At 62.0% G+C, this 16,739-nt stretch overlaps 1 protein-coding gene across 11 annotated transcripts in view; it reads right to left on the minus strand.

The window, feature by feature from the left end:
- Positions 1-1,132: 1,132 nt before the first annotated feature.
- The window catches only part of TOM1L2 (target of myb1 like 2 membrane trafficking protein), an 83,927-nt gene continuing 68,320 nt past the window's right edge, over positions 1,133-16,739 (minus strand). For 3 of the 11 annotated variants that reach the window (XM_032615725.1, XM_032615730.1, XM_032615729.1), the window contains 6 exons: positions 16,274-16,391; positions 14,841-14,916; positions 12,742-12,807; positions 8,181-8,240; positions 6,563-6,599; positions 2,237-5,927 (listed from right to left, as the gene is read on the minus strand). In XM_032615725.1, the coding sequence (XP_032471616.1) occupies positions 5,779-5,927; positions 6,563-6,599; positions 8,181-8,240; positions 12,742-12,807; positions 14,841-14,916; positions 16,274-16,391 (506 nt within the window). In that variant the 3' untranslated portion in view covers positions 2,237-5,778. The other 8 variants (XR_004347315.1, XR_004347317.1, XR_004347316.1 and 5 more) reach the window with 8 other exon arrangements.

Below are 16,739 nucleotides of genomic sequence, written 5' to 3' on the forward strand. Positions count from 1 at the left end.
GGGTGGTTGTAGAAAGACTCCTCCTCAGGTGTTTCAGTGGGGAACTGGCAGGCAGGGGGCCATGAGCCATGAGCAGATCCACGGTGCTCCCACACTGCCCCCATCTCCCCAATCTCTGGCTGCTCCCCCAGGGCCTCCCTGCCCTGCAGGCCCTGGAAGAGGGCTCCAGGGCTTCCTGGCTGCAAAGTGTCCTTGATTCTGGGAACTGGACAGGCTGCGAGCTCCCCGAGGGCAGGACCAGGCACCCCGCAGGCTCTCAGGAACACGGGCTAAAGCCCGTGGCATCGTGGCAAGTCCACGATGGAGTCTCAGGGCCAACTCACTCTGCACGGGTCAGGGACACAGCGCCTTGCACAGGGGACATGCCTTCCATTCACAGGGATGGGGGCCCACACTTCGGAGGCCGCTCCCAGACTCCCCCCGGCACAGAGCCTCTATCTCACCCCAACTGAGGCCCACCTGAGCTGGCGGAGGTCTGAACGTGGCCCCAGTCTCCTATCAGCAGGCATGGCATCCCCCTCCTGAGCCGCCCTCCCAGAAGGCCTGGTGTGGGGGGCGGGGGGCGGTTCCCTTGCCGGCCATGGCGACGGAGACAGTGCTCTCCCTGCCCGCTCCTCCACGGCCCTGGTCTGGGAGGCCCAAGGGCTGAGCTTGAGCGGGTTCTGCTGCTGATCCCAGGCAAACGTCCGGGCCTCGGTCTTCTCACCTGCACATGAGACGTGGGCAGATGTCTCTGCGTTTATTCCAGGCTCACCTGGGGGCTTGATGAGTCCATCCCACCTGAGGTGCATCCTTGAACCCTGGGAGGTGAAGGGATTAAAGGGATCCCCACCTCCCCTAAGCCACCTGGAGAAGGCATAGGCCCCCCACAGCCCCTGAGCCTCAGGGAGAGGCCTGCTTCCCAGAGGACCGCCGCCTGCAGCAGTGCCCAGCTCCCAGCACAGGAGAGGAGACGCGAACCCTTTTTAAAAGGGATAGGGGGCTGAGGGGTGTAACGGCTAAAGAGTAGGGGGTTCCTTTGGGGGTGATGAAGATGCTCTAAAATTGATTGTGGTGAGGGTCGCACAACTCTGAATGTTGCTAAAAACTACCTGATCATACTTTATTTTTTTTTATAAATTTATTTATTTTTGGCTGCGTTGGGCCTTTGCTGCTGCATGCGGGCTTTTTTCTGGTTGTGGCGAGCGGGAGGCTACCCTTTGCTGCGGTGCGCGGGCTTCTCATGGCAGTGGCTTCTCTTATTTATTTATTTATTGGCTGCGTTGGGTCTTCGTTGGTGCACGCAGGCTTTTCTCTGGTTGTGGCGAGCAGCGGCTACTCTTTGCTGCGGTGCGTGGGCTTCTCATGGCGGTGGCTTCTCTATTTTATTATATTAATTAATTAATTATTTATTTACTGGCTGTGTTGGGTCTTCATTGCTGCACGCGGGCTTTTCTCTGGTTGTGGCGAGCGGGGGCTACTCTTCGTTGAGGTGCGCGAGCTTCTCATGGCGATGGCTTCTCTTGTTGCAGAGCACAGGCACTAGGTGCAAGGGCTTCAGTAGTTGTGGCACGTGGGCTCCGCAGTTGTGGCACAAGGGCTTCGGTAGTTGTGGCACGCAGGCTCAGTAGTTGCAGCTCACGGGCTCTAGAGCGCAGGCTCAGTAGTTGTGGCGCACGGGCTTCGTTGCTCTGCGGCATGTGGGATCTTCCCGGACCCGGGCTCCAACCCGTGTCCCCTGCATTGGCAGGCAGATTTTTAATCACTGTGCCACCAGGGAAGTCCCTAATCATACACTTTAAATGGGTGAATTCATGTTGCGTGAACTACATCTCAGTAAAGCTGTTCCAGAAAAGGGGAGCAGTGGCTCTCCAATCCAGCAGCCAGCCAGGCTCGGGGAGCCCAGCGGAGGGCGCTGAGGTGGCTCAGGCCTGGATGCTCCTGGGACCCAGTAAGAGATGGAGGAAGAACCCCGGCCCCTGGTCTGAGCTGTCAGGCAGGCTGTGGCAGGTTTACAGCCGCTCCAACCGAAGCCCCCAAAGTAGGCGGTGCCCCAGGGTGGCCAAGCAGGGACAGGCAAGGGGTGGGAGGGGCCTTCCAGGGTAGGGGCTGCTCGAGGCCGGGGCATGTGTGGTGGCGAGCTTCCCTGCCTGCTCCCTGCAGCAGGGCCCACTCCGCTGCTGCCTAGAGAAAGCAGGTGGTCAGATCTGGCTGGCCCTCTGGACAGTCACCGCCGACTTGACAGAGATCACACAACAACAGTCTGTTTGTTTATTGTGGAGTATTTTACATGCAAGATCCCAAACTAGACAGACATGTCTGGAAGGAGAGCCAGTGGGTGGACAGACGCTCTGGTGTCGCTGACTCCCCTCTAGAGACAGGAGTCTGCCGGCAGAGACGGTGACGGACCGCCAGGCTGGGGGACGCCAGACAACAAACCTGAGAACCCTCACAAGTCAAGTGCAAACTCGAGGAAATAAATATCCACCCCACCCCACCCCACCCCCTTCCTCCAGGAGTGCCTGGAGAGACGCAGTGAGACTCCGGGGTTGACAGCTGTTCCCAGGGTGCCCCAGGGACAGCACGGGCTGGAGCAGAGCATTGGGAGAGGCGGGGGCCACCGGACGTCTTCTGGGTGCACACGCTCAGCCCGTCTCTGCCCATGTTGGGGATGGGGGAGGGGCCCGGCCCTGGCGGCAGCCAGTGCAGAGCACCGCCGCCCTCCACGGTGCTTCCCCTTCGCCAGCCCACAGCCCCCTCGGACCCTCCGGAAGGCTGGGCTGGACTGAGTTAGAAGCATGCAGAGGCAAGCGGGGCTGTGGCAGCAGGAAGGGACGGGAAGAGCCGAGTCTGGGCGTCTGCTGCCACCGGTCCCCTCTCCCCACTGGGGCCTTGAGGGAAGGCCCAGGCCTCACGCCTCCCCAGGCCCCTTGCTCTGGACCCTGGGTAAGGAGGGAGAGGGCAGCGAGCCAAGGCAGCGTGGCCCAGGGCAGACAGCACGGTCGCTCACACTGAGGGGGCTGACAGAGAGACAGGAAGACAGACGGCCACCTTGCCCTCTGGCCCGGCCAGCGACGAGCCGCTGCAGCTCCGCGGCCATTGTCCCGCGCGTGCTCATGAGCCAGCTGCTCACGTGTCACCTGGGCCGGTCGGCCTGCACGGTGCCTGGGGGTCCCGGGCAGGGGCCGCTCTGGGGCAGGCTGGCCAAAGGCCCGCCAGCGCCCGGGTCACACTGCACTTAGTGCCATTAGCTGCTGCCCACTGGCCAGGAAGGCAGGAGGAGAGGGTTAGTTTTCACATCTCAGCACACAACACAGGAAAGGTTAAACACATCCCCAAGAAAATATCTTGACAAAATAAATATTTTAACCTATAATCAGGTATAATTAGTGCTTATAAGGAATCCCAGCAATAATGTAGTGTAATTAAGTACATACTGTATCTTTGATGTCTAACACTGGTGGAGAGGCTGCTGGCTCGGGGGGTCCCACTCCCCAGGGCGGAAGGCTCTGGCCAGCTTCCCTTCCTGAGCGCCGTGCCCCCCAGGCGGAAGGGAGCCAGTGGGAGGGGCCCAGGGCGCCTAGGGCTCAGGACAGGAAGGGTAGAGCAGCACCGCCCTGGGCACCTGCTTCCCAGGCTGGCCTACGTCTGGGGCAGGCTGCTGTGACCTGATGGGCGAGCAGAGGGTCAGCTCCAGCTGGGACGGCCAGCGAGGCCACCACCACCCGCCGCCCTGGCGGCCCCACCCCTCTCAGCTGTGCCTGGCTAAGCAGCTGGAGCTGGGGGGCGGCTTTGCGGGGGCCTCCCTGGGCAGGTACGTCTCCACTTCACTCTCCATCGGGAGACCCCTGGGCTCCCTGCTTCGCCGGGTGGGAGGCCGGCTCCTCCCTCAGCGGACGCTGGGCCTGGCTGCTGCAACTCCCGTTGGACTGACCACCTGAGGCCCACTGTCCCCCGCCCCCACACAGACACGCTCCCCAGGCTGCGCCCAAGGCCCGGGGATACCAGCTAGGGTTGCCAGGGACAACCGGGCCACCCAGCCACCTTCTGTGCAGCTCAAGTCGGCCAACTTCACACGCTCAGCATCCACGCCGGCCTCGGGGCCTCGCCCTTGGAAACGCCGAGGAGAGGGGTGCAGCTGTCTGAGGGTCGGGGCTGGGCGGGGTGCAGGCAGGCTGGCCCAGCTCCGTGGTGGGGACTTCCTGAGCGCCCTCTGAGGAACTGGAGTGTGACAGCCCCAGCCGGACCCCAGGCCTCCTCTCCAGAGGAAGCTGAAGGGTGCCAAGCTGGGTGAGGGTGCCAGGCTGGGTGTGGGTCCCAGACGGGCAGCACCCCGCTTTCCCCCACACCTGCTCCTGCCGGTGCCTCGCACAGCCCTCCAGCCCTGTCCTAAACGCTCCCGCTGGAGCCCACGGCGGCACTGATCCCGGCCTGTGTCAGGCCCGGCCTCTTCTCCCTGCTTGGGCTGCCAGGTGGGAAGGGCTGACCACACCACGGGCCAGGCCCACCAGGTGGCCCGGCCAGGCCTTGCCCCGACGCCCAGGCAGCGCGTGCTGGAACGCTGACCTGGACCAGGGCTCACAGGCTGGCGGAAGCCGCGGCAGCAGTGCGTTCGCTCTTCTGGGCCACAGCACAGGGCGGTTCAGGCTGGACCGGGCTTGGGCCGAGCGGCTAGTGCCCTGCCCACGGCCCGAGATACCAGCAAGGACCCAAGACAGGAGTGGGTGTCAGCAGCCCCTCCTAGGTTGCTTGGGCGCCGGGTCTGGGGTGGGAGGAGATCAGACTTCAGGACAGTCTGCAGGGGAGGCTGAGGCCCCGTCCAGTAAAGTGCAGGGGCCTTCGGTCACTGGGATCTCGCCTGGGGTGCAACACCGCCTGCTGCTGGGCCCTGGAGGCGGAGGCGTGGAGGCTGCCCCAGACCAGGCCGAAGCACATTCACCAACGTGCAAAGCTCTCCCAAGCTGGCCAGAGCCAGCCCTCACTGTGCAGGCCCCTCCACAGGTGGGGCGGCCACAGGACCTGTGGTGCACAGGGGCAGCTTGGAGACAGTAGTGTTATCTCTGCAAGAGCTGACCGGCCAGGGTTGCCAGCTGCCCTCCTGACAGCCCATGGCTCTGCCCACACCAGGAGCATGCAGGCCCGCAGGGGACCCCTTGGTCCCAGGCTCGGCTACTGAGCCAGGTTGGACGTGGGTCTGGGCTAGCAGCTGAGTATGAAGAAAGGGTCAAGCAGATGGCAGGTGAGAGACGCCACCCGTGGGCATCCACAGAGCCTTCTAAAGTTCCGACACTCATCAGGCAGCAGCAGTCCGGGGAGGGCGACCAAGCCCGCAGGTGCAGACCTGCCCTTTCTGGGGCACAGAGGGTCACGGGAGGGCAGGAGAGGCCCGCTGAGCTGGGCAGGGGCACGCCGGGCAAGGGGCTGGGGCATGAGCCCCTTCTCTGTGTGCAGGTGACCAGAGGAACTGCTCAGGAACAGACCCAAAGGGACTGCCCTGCCTGGTGCTGGACCAGCTGTGGGCTCTTCCTGGGAAGAAACAGGCAGAGGGAGCTGGTGGGCAGGAAGAGCAGAAGTTGAGGGGCTGTGGCTACAGCAACGCTGTCCTGCCGCCCACAGAGAGGGTGGCTAAAGCTGGTCCTGACTAGCGGGAGGCCTGGGAGCAAACACAGTGGCGTTTCCATGGAGACACAGCAGCGCAGGACCAGGTGGGGGCTGGGGATGGGAAGAGTGGCCAGTGCCTGGTGTGGATCGGGGGAGCTAGAGGTGACCTGCCGTGGGGGGGCCCAACCACAGGACAGCTCACAGGGCAAAGAGGGCGTCCTCTGACTGCTCCGGCTTCTTCCGGCTGGAGGGATTTGAGGCCGGGGCCGGAGCCTCCGCTGGGGGAGAGGGGAGGTTGGGAACCATTTCGGCAGCTTTGGCCCTTTCTTCAAGGAATTTATCGAACTCTACAACACAAAACAAGGCCGGCTGGGATTGGTAAGGGCTCAGCTGCATTGAGGCTCCAACAGCCACGCCCACCTGCTCCCCACAGAGCACCGCCCCCTTTCCTCCTCCGCCATCACCAGGGCAAGCGGGAAGCCTGCCACAAGCCGGCGAGGTGGGGGGTGGGGGGCTGGGGGGTGCCAGTTAGGATTCCTGCCCCACCACTGACTTGGAGCTTTTCCATCATGCAGATCAGCATAGAAGGCAGGGCAGAGGGAGCTGGAGGAGTGAGTTCCTCCTTGAACTTGGCAGGGAAACCCCCCCACACCCACCAAGCAGGGCTCTGTGCCTGCAGAGGGCCCAGCTGTGCGGCCACAGGGTGCCAGGCCCAGGGGTTCCCTGCGTGCCCTGCTGACTGCATGGCACGTGTCTTGCTTCAGCTGCACTGGGCATCTGGCGGGAGCAAACTGGTCAGCAGCGCGGGCAACTGCGCCTACTGTTCACCAGCTGCAGCGCCTCCCGCATCAGCACAAGGCCTGGGCGGGACACAGCCCAGGAGCCCGCGGGGGAGGCCCGCCCGGGCGGCACGGCGGGGGGCGGGGGGGCTCCCAGAGCCTGGGGCGGGCACAGCAGCAGCGGGGTGTGGGGGCAGGCCTACCTTCGCTCGTGACGCCCTCCTCCAGGTCGTCGCCCTTCTGTGGGAGAGCAGAGAGAGGGCATTAGGACCCGCCCGCCCTGCTGCCGCTCCCGCCCTCGGCCACCCCAGGGCGGCACCCGAGCAAAACTTCCTACTTCCCGTCCCCCCAAGTTCTGTAAGAGCAAAGCACTGCTCTCGTCTTATCAGAGACACAGAAACTTTGTTTTTAAAAAGTAAAAACAAAAATAGTAGGTTCTAGGTTTTGATCCCCCAGAAGGGTCAGAAAGCAAAAATTCTAAAAGGTGCAGGTTCGTTCTCCGGCTGAGCCGCGGGGCAGGCCTGCAGGGCGGCCAGGAGGAGGCTGCGCCTCAGGCAGCCAGGGCCCCGGGCGCTCCTCCACTGGGCGTCCCCTCGCGGGCAGCCACAGGGCGCTGGGAGGTCACGGCCACGCCAGCAGCTGGGAACCGCGTGGGGCCTGGAAGCACGGGGCCGGACCCTGCGGCGCTCTGGCAGCGTCCTCCTGCGCCCCGATGCTGTCACTGGGGAGGCTCTGGGGGGTCAATTCTGTGCGGAACGTGGGGGCCACTGGGAACTCTGCACAGACAGTGATGGGGAAGCAGACACGACCCGGGCTTCCTTCCTGGCTCTGCCCCTGACCTGCTGCGCGGCTGGCTGGGAGCTCCCTGGCCCTCGAGCGCGGTGCCCCCCGTGAGGTGGGGGCCCCGGCCTGCCTGCTCTGCGATGGGAGCTGTTTCTTTCCGGGCATTCCCTGGGAAAGGCGTAATGGGGGGCCCCTCCTCCCCTGGCATGGCACCCGAGTCTCCGGGAAGCCCGGCTTTGGTGGGGGGGCGTTGGGGGCTGGCCCGGAGCGGCAGGAGGCCCGTCCTGGGGGCTGAGGTCTGCCGTCCTAGTTGGGGGGGGGGGGGTGTCCTGAGGGGAGGCAGCGAGAAGCAAGAGATGAGTTGTCCTCAGGTCATGGGGAGAGTCCCACCAGCCGTGACCATGGACAAACACCTCCCCTCCCAGGGTGCATTTCTTCACCAGCCCTGGGGGTGGGGGGCTGGGGGTGGTGGTGAGAGTGCTTGGCGGGGGGCAGCAGGGGACCAGCCAGCACAGCCCTCCCCTCTCAGACCGGCTGCCCTTGCCAGCTGCACGATGTCCTAACCTTCCTGCCCATCTCTGGGGATAAAGACAATGGTCCCTGGAACCATTAAATCCAAGATACCAGGAGATGCTGGGGAAGGGGAATGAGAGTGAATAAAAAACAAACACCAACTCATGTCTGTGTAAATTTCACAATTAAAAGAAAAAAATGTCTCTGGGTATATTTCACAATTTAAAAAAAAATGAAAACCAAAAAAAAAATAAATAAAAATATAAATTAAAAAGCGTACAAAAACCCCAAACCAAAAGAACCCAAGCACACACACACCTGAAACCGCAGTAACTGGGAAAAGTCAGTGTGCGTCTTGGGGGCGGTGTGGCCAGGCTGAGCAGGTGCGGACCCCGGGGGCGCCTGCCCGGCCTCCCCTCCTCCACCTCCCCAGGGAGCGGCCCCGCGCCGGCCCCCAGGCCTCCTGTCCTCAGAGGCACCTGGGCCTCGCCACTCCCCACACGAGATAGAAAAGTCGAGTCTCACCAGGTCGGTCCTGAGCCACACCTCAATGTCGTCCATGACAGACGGCTGCACCACGGGGATCTATGGAAGCGGCAGGCAGCGGCCAGGCAGCCCGCGGCCAGGCAGGGGAGACAGAACAGCGGACACGTCAACCCAAGCAGCCCGACGGAGCCAGACGTACACAGAGCAGAACACGCTGGCGCAGCAGGCGGGCGGGCACGCAGGCAGCCACGTGGGAAACGGCAGGTGAGGGAAGCAGCAGCTCTAGGAAGCGGGGCTAGCGACGGGACGGGACGGGACGCGACGTGGTGGGGAGGGAGGCGCAGTACGCGTTCTTCAGTGGATAACTTTTTGACTAGCGTGTCTGCCTCTCAGCCCTGGGGCGCTGGCCTGCAGGCCGGTGTGGAGCCCCTCCATCTGCGACAGTCCCGGCCCTGACAGGACGGGGGCGGCCGCGTGGCCGTCCACCCAGGGCGGGGCAGGGGGCAGGTGGTCCAGGCTCGCTCACTGAAAGGATGGTGTCCTGGGGCATTTCTGAGTGGGAAGGGCACCCAGGCCTGGGTGTGGCCTGGCCCACAGCAGCCCGGCACATTCCTCCACCAGCGGACACAGGCCAAAGCAAGGGCTTTGATGACAAAAGGGACCGCAGGCTTTGGTTGTCTTTGTGTCCCTTTGGTGGAAAAATCAGGAAGCGGCCTGAATGCCGCAGCCTACTCTCATCCCACCTTTTCCTCCCAGCTTCCAATGGCTGTCTGTGGCCCCAGCAAAAAAGAAAAGAAGTGCAACTGAAAGCAGGGGAGTCGGGGGGCGGGGGGAGCAGGGGAGCGGTTGGGAGGGGGGACCAGGGTCCTGAGCAAAGGAGGGCACCCCTCTGGTGCCTAGGCCCTGTCCACGCCTGGGCCACCCATGCCAAGGGCCTGAAAATCTATCTGGCTAGAAATACTTAAGCTGCTGTCAGACATAATAAAATGATCATATGATAAGAAGGAAAAGGAACCTTTAACCCCTTCGAAGCCACGTTAATGAAATGTTGGCTCCCAGACTAGGTAAACGAGAGGATGGCCCTTGACCGAGGTGACCTGCATCCTCACCTTGGCTGGGTCTGGGAGGTACCTCCTGGGACTCACAAGCTTGCTATTTCTAGAGAGACTGCCTGCACTGTCTGTAGCTGGGTTCACCCCAATGTCACACAGCCGGGCCAGCAGACCCTCCTCTGGCTTCCACATGTGTCTCAGAGGCTCAGGCCAACCTCAATCAGATGAGGGAGATTCTGCCTATGTTGCCATTTAATTTCTTTGACCTACTGGGGACTCAAGAATGTTAAAATGAAAAAATACCAAGGAGTTCAAACCACCCTGAAATGACTCATGGTGACAAGGAACACATGGTCCTCCCTCCGGGCAGGACACCAAGGGGCTGCTGGCAGCACCTGGGGCCGACTTCCCTCCCCACGGAGCAGGGACCAGCGGCGTCCAGGGTGCGACCGGCCAGTCTTACGCCTGCTGACGGGGCTTCTGCCCGACACGTTCCCATGACAGGAGATGCCAATTTTTGTTATCATGTTGCTTCTAAGCCAGAACGCCCAGCCTCGGGGAGGACTCGTGCCACACCGCCAAATCCCCAGGACCGAGCGTGGGAAGTCAGTGTGTCTCCAGGGAGAAACCCGCCAACCCCAGCTGCCGGAGCAGGGGGGGCGCCCCTGACACCCACCAGCCTCGGCCCGCCCAGGAGGAGTGGGGATTCCTCGGGTCGCAAAGCTTGAAAAAAGACACGAAGTTGTCACGCGTCTTAGGCCTTCAGGTTTTGCTCGTAACTTTTCTGTTACTGTTCAGAATTGGTCCCTCGCGGCCAGGGACAGAGCCTCAGTTTTCTCCTCTGGACAGATCTTGAGAGCCAGCACGCTCAGAAAATAAACACTGACACGTGAGAAGCTCCTCACCCCTCAAAACAAGCCCGCCACCCACAAGTCAGGGGTGGACTTGCTCCCTTCCAGGAGCTCCCCACCTCCGGGGCCCCAAGAAGCCCCAGGTTTGGGGCCTCAGCCTCGTCTGTGAAACGGGGCGATGTCTTCCGCCACTCACGACCCCAGAGCCCTTCAGTTCTAGTCGGGTGCTTCCGTTTCTAACTCAGAAACCCAGGGATGCCGGAGCCATGGGGCCTGAGCCCTGACTGAGAGGCGCTGGCCGCGGGCGTGCATCACGTGGAGTCGGGTGTGGGTGACAGGACGGCTCACGTGACGGGGGATGGGCCGCCCGGCCAGGCTGGACGCGGCCTGGGCTCACGAGCCGCCTGCCTGGGAATCGATGGGGGAGCACGGCAGAGCTGCCCCAAAACCAGGTGCTTCAGACACATTAGACACTTGCGCTGCCCTGCAAACAGGAGCTGCTGTGTCACCGCTCCAGCTGTGGGCACATCCCCAGGCCAGAGAGGCCTCAGCCTTCTCACCCTGAGCGACCTGCGCTCTCACACGCCCTGGGGTGAGCACCTCCCGGGCAAGGGGGCTGCCAGAGTGTGCGTTGGAGGAAGGAGACAGAAAGGGAAACAGATGCAACGACAAAAAAATAAAGGGAGCGCGTGTGGGTACACCCTTGGATACAGACCGGCCGCCCAAACTCCCTAGCTCCGAGGCCGGCCGGACGGGGCTGGCTGGCTGAGGCGCTGGATGCGGAGGGCAGCCGTGGACGTGGCAGGGGTGGGCCAGCCTGGGCTCAGACGGGCAGCCCTGCGTGTGGGCGGGAGGGTCACCGGCTCAAAGGGGAAGGGCGCCGCCTGGTCTGCGTAGGGGGCCCCGCCCCAAGCCTGGGCTTGGTCAGCGGCAGACTTTTCTCTAACCTCCTTGGGTTCCTGCTGCGACTCATACGCTTTCACCTATCCTGGCTGCACCCTGCGTGTGGGTGACAGGCCTCCGACCGCCGCCGGGAGAGGCAAGAGCACCGCCGTCCCCGGGCAGGCTGCTCGAGAAGGTACTTAGGGCTCTCCTCCACGGTAACAGGCCTGGTGCTGGACCTGGATGCCCGACATGCCTCCCCACAAGGAAACCTGCACCACTTCCAACGCGGCCGGACCAAGTGCTACGCTCGGGTGCAATGCTTCCAGGGGCTGTTGCCCCCCGACAGTCCTCCTGCCACCTCCCCAACCTGAGGCTCAGTCTACAGGCCCTTTGGTCTCGCTCAATAGTACAAAAAGTTTCCAAGTAAAGAATTTGTACTTGGCAGGTTTGGAAAGACTCAGGGTTTCTATGCTATGGGAAATGAGGCAAAGCAATTAATATATGCTGTTTAAGAGAAAACAAAACAAAACACTGCAGTCGGGCAGGTGAGACACAGGGTTAGCTGTTAGTCAGGCTTGTTTCTGACGTCGGAGACTGGAGCTCTAGGTGGGGCCGGGCAGGGGTGGGTGCCACCACCGGCTACCAAGCCACACGCGGGGCGGCTGTGTGGGCAGTATCATTTTTTGCAGGACTAATAGGCACAAGGACACATGGCTGGATCCTCCCAATTTGGACAGTGGAGTGGACATGGTCTCCAGGAGTGCTGCTCTAAGGCCACCCGCACGTGTGGGCCAGAGCCCCTGCTTGTCCCCACAGAAGCAAACAAGGGGCCAGGCTAGCCCATGTCCCTAAGAACGGCCTTGGGGTCCGGTGCAGCAAGCAGGACGGGCTGCCGGCAGGTGGAGGGAAACGGCCCCCCGAGTGCGGCTGTGCTGGGTCGCCAGCTCCCAGCTGGGCGGGCAGACACCCTGGCCCCCGGCTCTGACAGCCCTTTGGCCCGTGTCCTCGAGAGCTAGTCACACTTGCTTAGGCAGGTGACCCTGTACTGCCCGCAGGCTCGGGCATGCTGGCCCAGCCTGAAGAGCCCTCCCCTGGCCCCAGGCTGGCCCGGCCCCAAGGGGTCAGTTCGGCTTTCTCCTGGTGTGTCTAGGTCTCCCGCTCAGGCTCCATCATGCACAGACCCCGGTCTCAGAGGTGAAATCGTCCCTGCACCGCAGGCAGCCTGCAGCAAGTGACCTCTCTGTGCACAGACTCGGGGCCACCTGATCACGAGGCAGGAGGGATCCTGCCGGGTCTTGGAGCCATGGACACCCTACTTCCTGAGGCTGACTGCGTGTATGATCCCCACATCTTCTTATTCCGTTCCAGTAGCGTTTGTGTTTCTTTAGGAGGTCTCAGATCCTTCCGGGGGACACAGTGGGCACAAACAATTACAGGACGAAACCCCATCGGCCTAGACTGCCCCATTCACAGGCTGGGCGGCGTTCTCTGCCCAGTCAGATGCTTTGAGCCTGTCCTCTCAGAAACATCCCCTCCCAAGCAGAGGCCACAGTAACTTGTGCTCATCCTGGAAAAGTGAATACTGCCCAGAGCTCCAGAAACGGTAGAAGGAGGGAAAGGGCCCTCCCCTCACTCCTGCAAATGCCCGGACCTCCACAGAAAACCAGAGATGGAGTTTCTGGGGCTGGAAGTCTGCAGCTTAAGGAGACAGACAGGAGGGGAAGACTGGGCACCCGCGAGAAGACAGAGGGAAGCGCCGAGGGTGGTGGTGGTGGGGGGACAAGGGGCTCAGCGCGGCTGGTGACCTCTCACCATTCCTTGGGCTATGAGCCAGCTGTCTATGGGCTCCAGGTCAGAGTCCCCACCTTTACCTCTCTTCTGGGCCGAGGACAGAAAAGTCCCAGAAAGGAAAGTCACAGCAAGACCCGTGGTAAAGAAGCCAATAGCACATGTCATGGAAACAGAAAAGCCACTGTCAGAGCTGGTACCCCATCACCTGAGGAGCTGGGACCCAGCGGCCCACCCCCCCAAACATGCCCTTACCTCCTGGGTAAAAGAAGAGGCGTTTAGTAACAGGGACCCCAAGAGGGTAACACGCACTTGAACCCCTGTTCCCACGCCCCTGGGGCCGCAGAAGGCCGGCCGGGGCTGCCCTCCGCCTAGGCTCTCAGGGTCACTGAGGGGTGGCTTCACAGCACCAGCTTTTGCACAGTCATCTCTACTTTCTTCTTATTATCTTTTTCCTCCTCAGTTACCCGTGGCGTTCTTTTTCCAAGCTCTTAATGTGAATGATGAATTTGGGGATATTGCCTTTTCTAAATGATGAAAGGATTTAAAGTTAGAACTACCGATGCGGCCGTACCGTGAAGGTGTGGCTACACAGTTTTTTCTCCTTTACCGTGTTCTTAATTTCTCCCTTGGCCCAGGTTTCATTTCCAGGGCAGCACTGTTTAGGATATGGAACACCATAACCCGAAGTACAGGCCTGAAGATGCATATAAGTGTGTGTGCACACAGATACAAAGACACACCCACAGACAGGCGCGCACACACACACACACACACACACACACACACACACACACACACGGCCCACACGAACCCTGCTCCCTGCATCACCCCCTCGAGCAGGGCACACGAGGAGCAGCCTGCCTGCTGCAGGTAGAAATGTTGAAAACAGGAGGCAGGCCAGGCACCCCGGGTGAAAGGCAGGGAGCTGGCTGCATTCCTGCGCTTGGACCCTGGCACTGGCAGAGGCAGTGGCAGAAGGGCACTCCTGGCCTTGGCGGGGCAGGCCCTGGAGGCAGAGTGGAGAGCTGACCGGGCCGGCCTGGCCACCTGGGCCAGGAGGATGGGCCGGCCTTACTGGCTCCCTGGTGCCCTGAGTTGGGGTGGGGGCCGTCCTCAGCAACACGACCACTGGGCCACTGCACAGTCCCAGCCTCAGGGGTTCTGCGGGGGGCGGGGCACTGAGAGCCGCAGCCTGGGTGGCTCTTCTGCGCCCCCTGGTGGCTGGTGCAGAGGGACACATGGCCCTCAACAAGCTGGCTGAGCCGGGAGGGACATGGGGACCAGGGGATGAGCTTTCTTGGGGACGCCAGGCCTCAGCACTGCCGCCTGCCCAGGCCACTTGGACAGGGGCTGTGGGAGGCCAAGGGCTGGTGTTTGGGAAGCCAGGCTCCCCTCCAGTGGACAGATGAGCGCTGCCCCTTTGTAGCCCGGGATGGGGCGGGCCGGGGGGCGGCTGTTCTGGGGCCACTGTCCCCCCAACGCCACCCCCCCCCACACACACATATTCATTCGTTCGTGGCCACACACATTTCTCAGGCGAGAAGGGAACCACCTCACGAGAAGCATGGAGGCACAAACCTTTTCCTTCCGGGCACTGCGATCTCCCATAAATCACAGAAGCCCCTCTTTCACCTCCGAGCACCTCTGCCCTCAGCGCTGCTCCCCAACTCCAGCCCCCTCCCCAAGCCAGCCCCACCAGCCACCTTCTGACGGCAGGCCTGCAGGGACAGGCCCAGGCCTCCATTTCCCTTCTGTCAGAGAGCCGCCCACCCCAGGGCACTGCAACCTTTGGGGAGAGACCCTCTCTGGCCACAGGAGTCCCGCGCCCTGAGAGCTTAGAGCCACCATGGGGGACAGCAGAGGCTCCCCATCAGACCTCCCCAAGGTGCAGCCCCGCCCAAGATGGCTCGCGGAGTGCCCTCCGCACATCTCTGCCTCTCTGGGCCTGTCTCCTCCTGGGTGTCCTGATATGGGCGTCCCCACGGGTGGGGGGCACTCAGGAGCTGACATGGCTCACCCCAGTCTGCCCTCCGTGCCGCCAGCTCTGCCTAACTCTCCAGCTGGCTTTACCAGACGGCCCTGCTTTCCCCCCAGGCAGAAAAAAAGGGCGAGAGACCTACCACTTCGGGGTTCTGTTTCCGACCGTCTACCGCAGAAACAATTACTCCGACGGCCTGGGGGTCCTCGTAGGTGGCCCTGGGGACGAAGCAGCACAAGCAGAGTGGTCACGGGAGACGGACAGGTGGTGACCTGCAACCACCCTCCATCTTCGGCACCTTCCTCACGAGTACTCAGAGGCCTTGGCATTTAGGTCGTGGTCTGGCCGCAGCTGAAGCCAGGAGGCCTGGGTTCAAGCACAGCCCAGCCACTCGCTCGCTCTGGGGTCTGGGACTCTGTACCACCTCCATTTCCCTCTGTTAAGTAACACTAGAGGCATTTGCAAAGCTCAAGGACAGGGTGCCAGAGGGCCCGGAACTGCTTAGAGCAAGAGGCTGGATAGAAGCAAAGGGGTCACAATTCTTATTTTAAAAGCAGCGGCCTTGGCTTCCCTGCTGGCGCAGTGGTTAAGAATCCTCCTGCCAATGCAGAGAACACGGGTTCGAGTCCTGGTCTGGGAAGATCCCACATGCCGTGAAGCAACTAAGCCCGTGCGCCACAACTACTGAGCCTGCGCTCTAGAGCCTGAGAGCCACAGCTACTGAGCCTGCGTGCCTAGAGCCCGTGCTTCACAACAAGAGAAGCACCGCAATGAGAAACCCGTGCACCGCAATGAAGATTAGCCCCCGCTCGCTGCAACTAGAGAAAGTCCGCGCACATCAACGAAGACCCAACACAGCCTAAATAAATAAATAAACAAAATAATAATATTAATAAAAAAGCAGCAGCCTCAGTGGCATCTGACAAGGAAGGTGGTCTCCCAGTCTGGGGTGAGGGTCTGTCACTCATTGCGGGGTTGTCTTCTGCTCCCTGACTTCTTTTGCTGTATCCATTTTGAAAGCAGCTAAAAGGTGCCTGGGGCCCTGGGCTTCTGGTCAACCTGCTGAGTCCTGAGTACAGGACTCAAAGAGCTGGATGCGTCAAGATGCTGGGTCCCGGGGGAGGTGGTCAAAGGCTGAACAGAAAGCTCAAAGCAGGTTCCAGGGAGATGCAGGGGGCTATGTGTTTTGGAATCAACTCCCCTAATTCCACAGGGCTCATCTTGGCCAGAGCCGCCGTCAGGAAAGACGCTGCTCGCACCCCAGGGGCGAGGAACCAACTCGGTGCCTGCCTGCCCCACCCCGTGCCCCCTGCTCCTCCTATAGACGAAGTTTCTGAGGCAGCAGCAGCGCGGGGGCAGGGAGAGCAGGGGAGCAGGTGGGAGGAACCCGCATGGCCGCCCAGCTCAGGGTGCTGGCCTCCACTCAACAGCTGTGTCTACCGCCAGGTCCCGGCAACCGGAGTGGAAAGGCCTGGCCCCAGTGAATAAAAGGCCCCTTTGTGTTGGCCGTGGGCCCAGGCCGGGGTCAGCCCCGCCCAGCGTCCTCTGAGAGCCACCGGGAGGGTCCCCACATACGTCTTGCGCTGCTCAGCTGAGGAGCTCCCTCTGGTCTGGGTGAACATGTCAAAGCCGTCCCGGGGGTGACACTGCTGGAGCGAGCTCAGGGTGCCGCTGACACTCTCCGCGCCCAGGTCTGTGCAACAGAACAGAGGAGGGGTGGGTGACAGCAAATGTGGGCCTGACCTTGGGAAGAAGTCACCTGGCGGGCTGAAGTCCTGGGCGGGGCAGAAGGGAACGAGAACAGCCCCCGGCCCCCCAAGTCGCTCCCGAATGAGGGCGAGCGGCGAGCAGGCGGGCCGTGCAGGCTCCTGCCCGCACCAAGGCGCCCCTGGGAGCCGGTCACAGAGGCCACAGGCCAAGGTCACTTATGTGACAAGTATTTCGTAGGCGCGTGCACGGCCAGAGCTCGACCCTGACTGGACCACAGTGACTCTGGCGCGGTTCCCGGCCTCAAGGGGGTACACAGAGTAGGGGGACAGAC

This window comes from Phocoena sinus, chromosome 20 (assembly GCF_008692025.1).
Source record: "Phocoena sinus isolate mPhoSin1 chromosome 20, mPhoSin1.pri, whole genome shotgun sequence".
Classification (NCBI taxonomy): domain Eukaryota; kingdom Metazoa; phylum Chordata; class Mammalia; order Artiodactyla; family Phocoenidae; genus Phocoena; species Phocoena sinus.